The 13,203-nt window shown below is 37.4% G+C and overlaps 1 protein-coding gene across 1 annotated transcript in view; it reads left to right on the top strand.

Annotated features, from left to right (window-relative positions):
* The window catches only part of LOC131226895 (uncharacterized), a 52,429-nt gene that overhangs the window by 17,291 nt on the left and 21,935 nt on the right, over nucleotides 1–13,203 (top strand). Inside the window, exons 6-10 of the mRNA XM_058222603.1 lie at nucleotides 5,409–5,460; nucleotides 6,395–6,487; nucleotides 10,500–10,610; nucleotides 11,724–12,090; nucleotides 12,833–13,096. Coding sequence (XP_058078586.1) covers nucleotides 5,409–5,460; nucleotides 6,395–6,487; nucleotides 10,500–10,610; nucleotides 11,724–12,090; nucleotides 12,833–13,096 — 887 coding nt within the window. The remainder of the gene's footprint in view (nucleotides 1–5,408; nucleotides 5,461–6,394; nucleotides 6,488–10,499; nucleotides 10,611–11,723; nucleotides 12,091–12,832; nucleotides 13,097–13,203) is intronic.

Below are 13,203 nucleotides of genomic sequence, written 5' to 3'. Positions count from 1 at the left end.
TACCTTGCAGCCCTAAAGTGGAAAATGCCAATCATTTGCTGCACCATTTCTAGTGTAAGGGCAGGTGTAACAACAGTGGAAGATGACACTGGAGCGAGATTTTGAGTGCTGGTTACCCCATCCGAAGTGTGGCCAGTTGCAGTAGCATAATAAACATTCATGGGTCGGTTTTGAGGACGTGTTGGGCATTCTTTGATGATGTCCCCCTTCTGTTTACAGTAGCTGTAGAACTTTTTAGCACAATGGGCAGCAATATGCCCATAATCTTTGCAACTGTAGCACTGAACTGTACGCATGTCTCGAACCCTCTCTTTGCCTTGAGCAGCGTATGCGACAACATTCTCTTGCGAAAGCGAAGATTGAGTAAGAAGACGTTGTTCCTCTCGAAGAAGTTCTCTAAAACACACGTCAAGAGATGGTGAAGGATCCCTGTGCATCAGGTTGGAGCAAATAGACTCGAATTATGGCCTTAGTTTCATTGAAAACTGGTCTCTTTTATTAGCTTCATGGACTGCTTGAACAGCAGAGAGGGACTCGGCCGACACGTCGACATACACAATGTCGGAAAACTCAGCCCAAAGATTCTAAAAACCACAGAAATATTCCTGAACAGAGAGTGTACCTTGGGAATAGGCAACAAGATCAGTTTTAACTGAAATCGCCGGGCAGAATTATCGTGATGATAGACCTTTTTCAAGTACTCCCACATCAATTTAGCCGTCTTGTGCGGCCTTAAATTGAGTATAAGCAGTGGATCAACAGACCCAAGAATCCAAGTCATCACGTGAGCATCTTTCACATTCCATTGAACCAACGTCGTAGGATCGGTAGGTGCTGGATCATTCCCATCAACATGACCCCACAACTCCTTTCCCATGACAAAAAGTTGAAACTAAAACTCCTAGGCAGCATAATTCTTCCCTGTAAACCGAGTTTGAAAGACTTCTGAGTTGGAGTTGTTAGCCATAACTAGAATCTCTCGAAATGCACCCAAAACTAGAGCCTACAACCACAAAAATTGGACCAAAGACAAGGTTGATTCAGAGAGTGGCTCTGATACCATGTCAAATTTGCTCAATGATCCTCAATCGAGTGGTCCTTTTCTTGTATAGAAATCATTTTCCCTAATTACAATATACCCTAATTACAACATAATATCTCCTAATTACAATATCCCCTAATTATAGCATAATATCTCCTAATTATAGCATCTCCTAACATTAAGCATTGACCCCTAATTCAGGAAAGATATTTACAGATCTGTTTCCTAAATAACTATACAACAATATATGGTAAGTTTGTTGTCTGTTCTACTAACAATGAGAGTATCCTTTAGCGACTAATCGAGCCTTTAAACGATCAATTGAACCATTGTGGTTGTACTTAACTTTATTCACCCATCAGTACCCAGCCACTCGTTCTCCAGTAGGTAAGTCAACAAGAGTTTAATTCTAATTATGGTATGGAACAACTATCTTATCTTCCATAGCTCGTTTTCATCCATCATGACTGAGAGCTTCTTGGAAAGAGCAATGGACATACATAGACGACAATGACAAAGCAAATTTTTGAAAGGAAGGAGATAACTCAATAAAGGAAATAAAATTAGAAATAGGATGTTGATTGTAAGAACGTATACCTTTGCGAAGAGTGATGAGTAAATTGCCTTCATTAAATTTTAAAGGAGGGAGACTCAGGAGGGTGATGATCTTAGGACAAAGCAGGAGGATTGGTAGGGGCCATGATTGTTTGAACTTTGTTCCCATGCTTGGAACGTCTAAATTAGACATGTAAAGGCAAAGCTAAATCTTGTACAGGCATTCTCCCATTGAAGGTTCTATGTCAGGCGCAATAGGAGGAGTAGCAAAAATCTCTCTAAACTGCAAGGACTTACCATCCTTAGAGAAATAAGGAGTATTTTCAAAGAATGTGTTATTAGTTGATACATAATGTTTAGGAGAGACCGAATTGTAGTATCTTTATCCTTGGTGAACACCTATGTATCTAAGAAAGATACATGATGGCCTTGGTTCAAACTTGCTAAGAACATGATCTAATTGATGTACAAAACATTTACATCCAAACACTTAGGAGGAAAGGAAAACATAAGAATACTAGGGACATAAAGCAGAAAAAAATGTGATTTACCATCTAAAATAGATGAAGGCATCCAATTTATGAAATGGCATACAGTTAAAAACCATACTCTAAAAAAAAATTTGAAACCCGTATACAATAAAAACACCCTAACAACCTCAATTAAGTGTCAATTCTTACATTTAGTTACATTATTTATTGCAATGTTGTCCACACGAGGTTAGATGAATAATGCCGTGTGGTGAGAGAGATGAATTAAATTCATGAGATAAATATTCCCTAGCTTTATCTGATTGTCCAATCCACACCTTAGCATTGAATTGTGTTTGTACTTCCATTTATAGTTTCTTTGAGTAAGAAAACACTTTAGAGTTCAAAGCGATTTGTTATTATTATTTTTTTAGAGATATTTGTCATTAAATATAACTAAGTTATGCAAGTTCGAAGGGATTTGTTATTATTAATTTTTTAGAGATATCTGTCATTACTAAGAAAACACTTTAGAGTTCGAAGGGATGTGCATATGTGATCGCGCAATCGCATATGCGGCCGCATATATATATTATTATTATTTTGAAATATATATATATATATATATATATATATATATATATGTATATAAAATAGGAAAAAAATTTAAAAATGTCAAAAAATATAAGAAACTAAGAGAAACTTTTCTAAGCTAATAAATTACTAATTTTACATATTTAAAATACATTTGAGAGATTTAAAATCAATTAAACAATGAATTAAACATCAACTCATCGACATTTAACAATATAGTTAACAAGAAGTAACAACAAAATCAACAAGCTATTTATTTATTATTGTAGAATATCAACAAGCTATCTTCCTTGAAACTTGAAAGTGCTTGAATCTTGATCTTCCAACTTTCAAGAGAGAGGGAATGTAGGAGAGAGAGATTAAGATCACTTGGAAGTAGGAAATAGTACAAGAGAGAGAGATTAAGACCACCTGTAATTAAGAAATGTAAGAGAAAAAGAGAGTAAGAGAGTTTTGGAGTGAGAATATTGCAAATGGAGGAGATTTGGAAGCCTTTATAGACAAAATGTTGTTTTTTTCCCAAAAAAATAAAAAATAAAAAATTCAATGTGCCATGGCCAATACGTGATCGCATACATCGCATATGCGATCACATATGCCATGGTTGCATATGGATATGTGCATATGCGATCGCACATGACAACACTGACATTGTTGTCAAATGCGATTGCATATGCGCATATTGTGGATTGAATCGCATATGCCATGATGGCATATGTGATCCTGGCAAGTATGCCATGGCATACTTTTATATGCGAGTATGCGATCGCATACTGCATATGTGATCACATATTTCCCAATAGCCAGAGTGGAAGCAATTTTATTTTATTTTTTTAATTTGGAGAACTTTTGCCTATAAATAGGTACTCATATCCCCTCCATTTTCACTATTCTTTACTCCAAAGCTCTAAATCTCTTACTCTTTCTCTCTTACTCTAATCTCTCTTCAATTATTTCAAGTATGTTTATTTTTTGTATTTTATAAGTTGTGCTTACCTTTTGTAAATTAAGTTGTAAGTTATAACTTATGAGTTGTTTCGAGTAATCCATTTATCAGTAAAATTTCTTTATTCGAAGTTTATAATAATTAGTTCTCATTTAATGTAGCTTGATTGTTTTGTTAAAATTTATATAATATAATATAAGTAATTAAATATATAACTTAATGAAACACTCAATCTATAATGAAATGAGTAAAATAATCCAATCCAATCATGTGTACTAATTAGGCAAGTTTTTCCTATTTTTTTAGAAAATTTCCAATTTTTTTAATTTTATTTTTTTCCTTTATTATTATTTTATAAAAAATATGTCATAGCATATGCGATTGTGCGATCGCATATGCGAACAACGTATGTCGATCGCATACAATTGCATATGCGATTTGACAACACTGGTGGCTCACACAAAGACTACGTACACAGAGCCACCAACACGGGTGTATGTATAGGTTATTGGTGAGCCTATAGAAAACCTTTGTAAGTTTCTATGTGAGCAGGTTAGTGGTGAGCCTATAGAAAACTATTGTAAATTTTAGTGGTGAACTTATAAAAAACTATTGTAAATGTTAATGGTGAAACTATACAAAACCATTAAAACTGTGAAATTCAGAAAACTTGAGTTTGAGTTTGTCATCTGGGAGTGGAGTAGGGATTTAACCGAACCGCTATATATCCTTGTGTTTACGATTGTTGATTTGTGTATACTATTTTATTTATGCTCGTGAGTTGAATTGTTTATATTATGCATGAATAGATTGTATGTTAGGTGTTTAATTCATTGTACACATTAAATATATCTATCTCACCACATAGACGTGTTGCACATATACTTGTATCATTTTAGTCTATGTTCTTGGACCTACTTGGCCTAGAGGCTTAAGTGTTACACCCCCCCCCCTCAAATATATCTATCTCACCACATAGACGTGTTGCACATACAGCTGTATCATAACCTAGTTAGGTGGAGAAGTAAAAAAAACAAAGTGTGATGGCCCATTCAAGTGTAGAGGCAGGGTATAAGGCAGTGGCTCATGCTACATTTGATCTTATTTGGCTGAAGAAGTTGATCAGTGAGTTGCAGCTTATGGTTGATGTTCAAAATGAAGCTATATTGTGAGAATTAAGCTTCTTTTTTATATTGCTAATAATCTGGTTTATCAAGGGAGATTCAAGCACATCAGAGTTGATTGTCATGTCATCAAAGAACAATTTCCAAGTAAGGAATTTTGCATGTTGTTCGTCAAGTCTCAGGATCAATTGGCAAATATTTTCACTAAGGCTCTTGTTCGCACTCATTTGGATTGTCTCTTCTTCAAACTGGGTATTCATGATATGTATACTCCAGCTTGAAGGGGAGTGTTGATGGACTGTGATAGATGATGATGATCCCACGTGTGGCCTTATGGTTATTGTTTCATTTCGTTATGCCTCTTTTATAGTCCTTAAGGTGGTATATTAGCACAGAGTTTAAGCATATGGGCTATGATTATGGATTAACTTAAGCACGGGGATATTTTTGTACTTTTACATATATTGTGAAAGCCCTAATGATAACTCTTTTTCTCTTTCTTCTTCTCATATTCTCTCTCTCTCTCTCTCTCTCTCTCTCTCTCTCTCTCTCCATCTCAACTCAATCTAACTCAAGGAACAAATTTAATAGTATGGCAGCATTGATTTTATTGATATATAGACCAACTATCTGGTTTTTTATTATCTCAAGATTTCTTATGCTCGTAAATTGTACAGGAAATATCGGACATTGGTTTTGAAAAGAAATGGCATCAAAGGATATAAGGAGGTAACTGGTTGCATGTCTGTATGTGTGAGGTTCTTCTCATTTTCTTATCGTCTTTGAGGATTGCGTTTTGTTACAATGATCAAAATAAGCATTACACATGAAAAGGATGAAAGTGGTTTAATTTGGTTTTTCAAAGTCCTTCTAGAATAACAAATAAACTTTTGTATTTTACTATTTTCTGGCGATGTTCATTTACATATGTATTAGAATCTTAAAAAGAAAATACTATGGCAAATATTGAAAGTAGTCTGAAATCTCTTTTAAGTATTTTCTTTCCATGTGTGCACATGTGCTTGGGTGCATATTTGTAAATTATCTAGAACTTCATACTCTGGGAATGTTAAACTAACATTTTGAGAAAATATGGCCTTGCTTTAAGAAAGAAAACATTAAGGAGGCTTTTGCTGAGAATAATATAAGAGATTCAACTAAAAATATGAAAACAAAACTGGAACAGGATTTGATTTGTTACAAAGGAGATTGTGCTACTTAGGGATGAGTGTGTAGGTTAATATAGCAAAAAAAGAAAAGAAAAGAAAAGAAAGTACTGAATCCATAGTGGAGACATTAAAAGAGAGGATTTTACAGTTTGTAATATGCATTATCAATGCATATCCAGGGACTAGGGATAGGACTATTGTGTGTACAGATGTGTGTCCAATGATCTTTGGCACTCTACCAAAATGTAGTGCACATTCTACCGTGGGTAGCATTTGTTTTTCAATAAAGTGAAGAACAGCTAGGATCTATTTGTCCTAGAAATCTCTTCCGAATTCAGCTTCTTTTTGTTGGATTTGGTGACCTTTTCTGGTAAGTATTATTGCTGACTATCTTCCCATTTTCTCCCTTCTAATTGTGGTTGAGTTGTTGCGTGCATGCCGCTGCTTGTGCATGTCTATTGGATTCCTGATTGTTCCTAGTGTGCTCTGTATAGGTCATAGCTGCAGTGTCATATCAAATAATCCCTGCTGATACCCAATATGCTGAAATTCCTGTTGCTGCTGTCAGTTCAAGCTACCAAGACCAGGTTAGAGATGTAATTTCATACTTTCAAACCATTTAATAATATTTTGAGTTCATTGTCTTGAAGCATATTTTTCTTACCCATTGGGACATTTCCATTGAGATTATTGTTTTTAATATTTTAATGACTGAAACTAGCTTTTTATCACATTCATTTGAACTGAGTAGTGGGGTATTTGGTTCTATATTGGTAGAGTCTAAGTAAATGTTCAAGCTTCTGAAAATTCTTTGCATTTTTTACTGTGCACTGTTTGTTGCACAAGACTTAATATCAGCGATGTTTCTCCTCTCAGTAGATTTCATTTCAAATGAATTTGAAGTCACATTCATTTGAACTGAGTAGTGGGGCATTCAGTTCTATATTGGTAGAGTCTACAAACTAAATGTTCAAGCTTTGGCAAATTCTTTGCATTTTTTACCATGCACTATTTGTTGTCAGTGATGTTTCTCCTCTTAGGAGATTTCTTTTTCTGTGAAATCACATGCTATATTAGCAAATCCTTGTTTGCAAGGTTGCTGTCCACTGTTGGAAGAAAATGCACCTCCTAAAGCCTTAAGCTGGTCTTTCTATCTTGTTTGGTTGGTTGTGGTCCTCCATTTTTAGTATCCATTAAGTTTCTTTTTTGTTTAAAAAAACCAGTGCCAACTAAGCTTCTGACTTAAGCTTCTACAATTAAATAGGAAACCAAAGTGATTAAATTCTCCCAAAAAAGCTCATCTAAATAACTGAACTATATAGTCTTAAAAATTCCATGAAAATATCTACAAAATATGTAAAATAGAAAAATTGAATAGAAGTATGTAAGAATGACTCATACCCTTTCCTAATGTTTAAGTTAAGATTCATTAAAAAGACAAGGGAAAAACATCAAACTAGGGCCACAAATCCCCAATAAGTAGCTGAGCTCTAAATTTCCCTATTTAACAAGTGAATATTCATTCTTGTTGGTCTTTCCTCGAACATGCTTAAATGAATATTTACCAAAATGAGAGGTCACAAACATCATAAAATGGAGCCTATAGGCTTGGAGTCCAAATTAGATGCCCACCCAATCATAAATCACTTTCCACAATAACCTCCCCGGAGATAGACGAAAAGTTTTCGTCTCCTTTCTTGGTGCCTAACACCTTTGTGATATTGGAATCATGATGCAGGACATGAAATTAAATATGACATGCAAGATTTCAAGCTTTAGATCATACCAATTTTAAACAATCACAAAATTCCACGTCTCACATACGATCAAACATTCAATCAAGGGGGATCTACGGGGGTCCAAGCCTACACAAGTTTAAGGCTGGATCAAGTAAAATTATAAACCAAACAATGCCCAAAGGAGTGCAAGATTCATCCACTCTTGCAAAGGATTGTTCTCCAATTCAAGAGATTCACCATGTTTCAATTAGGGGGAAAATTTAGGGTTTGCAAAAGTTGAAAATACTTGGAATTTGGGACTATCTAGGGTTAGGGTTGGGAATTTAAGGCGAGAGAGGAGAGAAATAGAAGAAATCTAGAACCCAAGATGATCCACACGTGTGGACAACCACCTGGCCCAGGCGCACGTGTGTGAATCCCTATCCGCACGTGTGTGGGGCCCACGGAACTGGAAAGCGCCACCTAGGTTGTGGTCGGACAGGGTAGGCCCACTCTCACACCAAATTTCATGTCGATCCGCCGCTCGGCGTGTGCATGGTACTCCACCGAAGTTTCAGCCCCTTTGGTGGGCCAGAATCTAAAAATCTGCTGTGGCGGAGAACTTGGGCACAAAAAAAGGTGAATCTGAAGATGGGAGGGCTGTGGAAGATGATGGAAGTGGGGAATAGGAGATGAGACGATTTGGGATGGTTGTGGCACAGTAGTTAGCCCTTCGAGGAAGGGAGGGTTTCGCACCCAATTAGCTTCTTCAACTCAGAGGGATAGAGAAGAAAAAATGCAGAATTTTATTCATAAACTTCAATGAAAGAGACATACATGGGGTTGCCTATTTATAAGAAAATCCTAAACCCCAAAAGCCGCGCCATGTGCGCACACTAATACTTAGAGATGAAGTAACAAAAATAATAACTAATCTACGCAATCAAAACCGTTCATGATATTTCTAATAATGATAATAACCAAAACTCAAAATCCTAGATCATCTAGGGTAGTGGGCCACTATCATGAGATTCAATGGTAGAATCTACATGATGATCGGGTCCACTCCAATGCTCCATAGCACAGTCCCCTAACTAAGAGGTCCTCCATAGATGTCGTCGTCGATCCAGATCGATAGTAGGGCCTTCCTCCTCCTTGAGTACGTGCGTAGGGTGGGGGGCGTGCACGTGCGCATGATGTCCTTATCAAATCACCACTCGTAGCAGGCCCTGAGAACTACACACATATAGAGCCAACCTCATCTCTAATGAAAACCAACCCAATCAGGGACCTGCCTGGGTTATCCTATGAAGAGCTATCAAAATGTACCTTCCATTCAGACCCCAGGTACTAGCACCTATTCCAGCTCTACCAACAGATAGTACTTTTGACTTGCATTTTAACTATTGGCATTATTTTTTAGAATTTCCAGATTTATACCTTGATTTGTCCTATGGTCTAACTGAAGTTATGGCCCTTGATTGAGTGGAACAGCAGAACATGATTCATGTAGCCGACCCTTTTTAACCAGGATAAGGTTTAGATGATGATGAGAGGTTTATACCTTGATTTGTGCAATGAGCTGCACATAATATAATACTATGCATGCGGGATCTGTAAAACTAACAGTCATCATTTCATAAGTACAATATTCAGCATGATAAACTCCTCAATGTGCGATCTGGTCCCAAGCCTGGTAAACATAGGGTTGATGTCGGGCAGGCAGCAAGGCACAAAACTTTTGCTAAGCAATCGTGCAAGCCATTTGAAAATACCTTGGACAAGGCTGTGCTGATGATGGCGTAAACCATACTTCATATCCTTTGTGTATGTATTGGAGTGATCCACGTGATCCTAACCCTAGCGCATACCACGCATTGGATGTAGTAGCATACTCTGTACCCATTCTTAGAACACGTACCTAATGACCCGCTATCCAGGTTACCTTGGTCTGATCTGTTCCATCTGCCCTTAATATTCCTAAGACCTCAGTAGTTCAAAACCTCAGATTATGCCTGTTGTACTATTTTGAAAAAGGTTTATTGAGCAACTCATGCATGATCCTTGAAGCTGGAGTTTGTAGTGCCATGACCACTTCTATTCTATCTTGTGCATATTACCTTTCTGGTGATTCAAAAAGGATTCATGATATATTTGTAGTAAAAGTTTCATGCCGGCTACCAACCTGACACAAACCTCCTCCATCCGGGCTTGGGACCATCAATGAGAGCACTGTTTGGCCATGTGCAACATACCCAAGAACTGGGCCAGTTAGGAGTGAGTTGATTCAAGTTGAAGGGTCTAAAGAGGGTAAGGGGAAGGCCCATAAGGATGTGGGTGGAGGCAGTGAGAAAAGAGTTGAGGACCTGTGGTTTAATTGAGGATATGGTCTGTGATAGAGTGGAATGGCAGAACAGGCTTTGTGTAGCTGACACCAATTACTTGGGATAAGGCTTAGATGATGATGATGGTTCAAAAAGGAATGGTCACAGTCATAGACACTGGAAATGAAGTCTTCTTCTGACATGAGTCCATGACTGGGTACAACATGTAATTCCTTGGCATGCGGCATGTCACTGATGACATCTCTTCTTTATACTTTTATATGCTTGCTTTTCCTTGTAAAGGCATCGAACTGAAATTTACATCCTCTCGACCTCAACTGATGCAACAGAAAACATGATTGCTGTCATATTTCCAAGTATAACTTTAAGATGCCTTCTCCAAAGTGATCAGGCTACATTAATTTCTGCATCATATGGAATGAATTTACTGTTCACAATCTTTTGTTCATTCACCTTGTGTGGTGTCATGTGAAAACAGATCCAGCCATGTTAGCCATTTTTTCTTGAGTTTATTGTTGAGTTTAAGAAAATTTCAGGGGATTGGTCGCTTCTTGTACATGGAATTGAGAAAGAGACTTCAGAATGTTGGTGTTTTAACACTCTTCTGCTGGGGAGATAAGGAATCTGAAGGATTTTGGGTTAAGCAGGTACTTGAATAACTTGTGCAGCGATGGGAGAGTTTATATGGTGGTCTTTGTTGTCACACTCAAAATACAATTAGTTTTACTGGTGGCCTATGTATAATTTTGAGTTTTTAATCTGTTAATTGTAATACAATTTTTGCAAATGGCTGCGGCTTTCTCATTAAGTGAGGAAGAGCCCCCACATTTTCTGCATCAAAACTCTGCAATCTAAATCTTTTTAGGCAGACCGAACCTTCAGCACCAAAGTTGCCTTTGCCATTCAAAAAAAAAAAAAAAAAAGGAAAAAAAAGGTAGAAGAAGAAGAAGAAAAGGTGCCTTTGCCATTCGTTTCTTCTTTCTTTTCTTATATTTTCGATAACAAAGTTCTTTTGAAATTAGTTCAGTTTCCAGTGCACCAGGATCTGACATGAACCTTTTTTAATATATATATATATATATATATATATATATATATATATATATATATATATATATATATATATAAAATATGAAACAGCCCATTTTTGGTCAAACTTCCACTGATAAACATACCCTTGATCTTCCTATTGTATTTTGGGAGTTGTTCTATTCATGCTTGAAAATTCTTGATTATGAAGACCTTCGGTAGGAAATATTATATATGAATGCATGAAAGCGTGAGGTTTTCTAAGCCCACATGCGCATGGCCCTGCTCATCTAAAGGCCAGCCCACATGCCAATTCAGCACATGTGTGCAATATCTGAGCTTTCCATGAAGTGGCCCACACTGTCCAGATCATCTGGTACAGAAATCGGACTGGTTCTTCCTCAGGTAGTTGAGCAGTGTACAGAAAAATGCTCAGACTAAACGATTCTATTCTAGCTGCCTGTTTGTTTTATGCACCATGGCCCACCTTAGGAGTGAATGGACCTGTTTTTTAGATCAAATGATCTGGACAGCTTGGGTCATTTCATGGAAAGTTTGGAGCTCGCACACATGTGCCATATTGGCATGTATGCTGGTGTGTAGTTGAGCAGAGGCTATACAAGCGCGTCAGCTTCAAAAACCAAAGATTGCTGTATCTTTTGTAAATCAGTGGACTAGGAATCTTATTTTTTATTTTTTATTTTTAATTTTGTAAATGGATTGCAATGCAGGGCTTTGTATCAATAGCAGAGGTGGATAGCAAAGGTAGAGTGCGCAAGCTACCAATTAAAGCTGACATCCGGAGGGCATTATGCTTTCCTGGGGGTTCCACCCTTATGGTTTCTCATCTAAACAAGGATCATGCTGTTCCAGCCATCCCTCCAAAAACTGCCAAATTGTGCTCCCCTGTACAGCCTCATGCCAAGTCACCTTCATTAATTCCTGACAGAACTCCAGAGCTCATGAAAACAAGTGAATATTATGTTGTAGTGACAAGCAAGGAAGGTGCACTGAATCCAATTACTAACCAAATTGAAAATTCTCAGCCCCAAGGAATACAGGAAGATGGAAGCTTGGCGGGGGAACAAAAAGTCAATAGTAAGTAACACAAATAATTTACAAACCATGTTCTTCCACTTCTATTAAATCATCTATGATTATTATGATGCTGAGCTTTGCTAAGCGCATATGCCTGCGCAATAAAGCTCGTGTACATGCCACGAATTTGCCAGCTTGGCACAAATGTACGAGACCTGATCCATCCATCAGGTTGGTATTACCTTCTACATGTTTTCCCAAAAATAAAATCTGGCCCAATTAGCCCATGGACCCCAATATTGAAACACATGGATGGGTTTGAAAACTTCAACCAAGTTTTTCAGAGCTGTACATCTGTTTCAAGACTGGCTCAGCCTGATTCTTGGGCTAGTGCATCAATCTAGTGATGTTGTTCTGATGGATAGATTGGATTTGTGACCTATTGTGCCATGCCGGAACTGTGTGGTGTTGTACGTGAACTTTATTGCACACATATGTGGGGTTTAGCAAAGCTCTGTGATGCTCAAGCATTTGGGATGTGCTTGGAAGTACCTGCAAATTAACATTTGGTTGGATATGCTGATGTTGGTGCTGTAACTTTGTTTTGAACTTGCATTTTTGGGGCAATGCAACTGGGTGAGTAATTAGATTTCTGTTTTCCTGCCCCAAAATAATAAATTTGCTTGTTTCAAACATGCTAAATATCAATTTGGTAGAACATACCCTTCCCATGGATTCACATCTTCGAGCAAATGTTGTTATGTCTAATATGCATAGATTACAACCCTTTCTATTTTGGCAGGTTTTTCCTCTAGCCCTGATAGAACAGAGGGCTGCACAGATGTGGTTCCATTGAATGGTGTGGATAACCGTCATGTTGCCATTGATTTGGAGGTAGCAGAAAACAGATGTGATGCTGAAGCAACACGCTGTACCTGTTCTCGACAAAGTGCAAAACGGAGAATTTGGAAAGCTTCTTGCTCTTCATTAAAGTCAAAGAAGGTCAAGGGTGGTCATCATAGCGACTGCCATCTGGAATCCAGTTGGGATCTCACTAACAAAAATGGTACCAGATATCTTGATGATTGTGGTGGTTGCTTGTTGGGCTTTTCGAAAGATAAATCTTTGGTGGATGTGACTCTTACAGATCTTCCACACCTTGGTTGTCTGGCA

Source organism: Magnolia sinica, chromosome 15, assembly GCF_029962835.1.
Source record: "Magnolia sinica isolate HGM2019 chromosome 15, MsV1, whole genome shotgun sequence".
Taxonomy (NCBI): Eukaryota; Viridiplantae; Streptophyta; class Magnoliopsida; order Magnoliales; family Magnoliaceae; genus Magnolia; species Magnolia sinica.
Note: the sequence above shows the minus strand (reverse complement) of the source record. Positions and strands in the feature narration are given on the sequence as shown.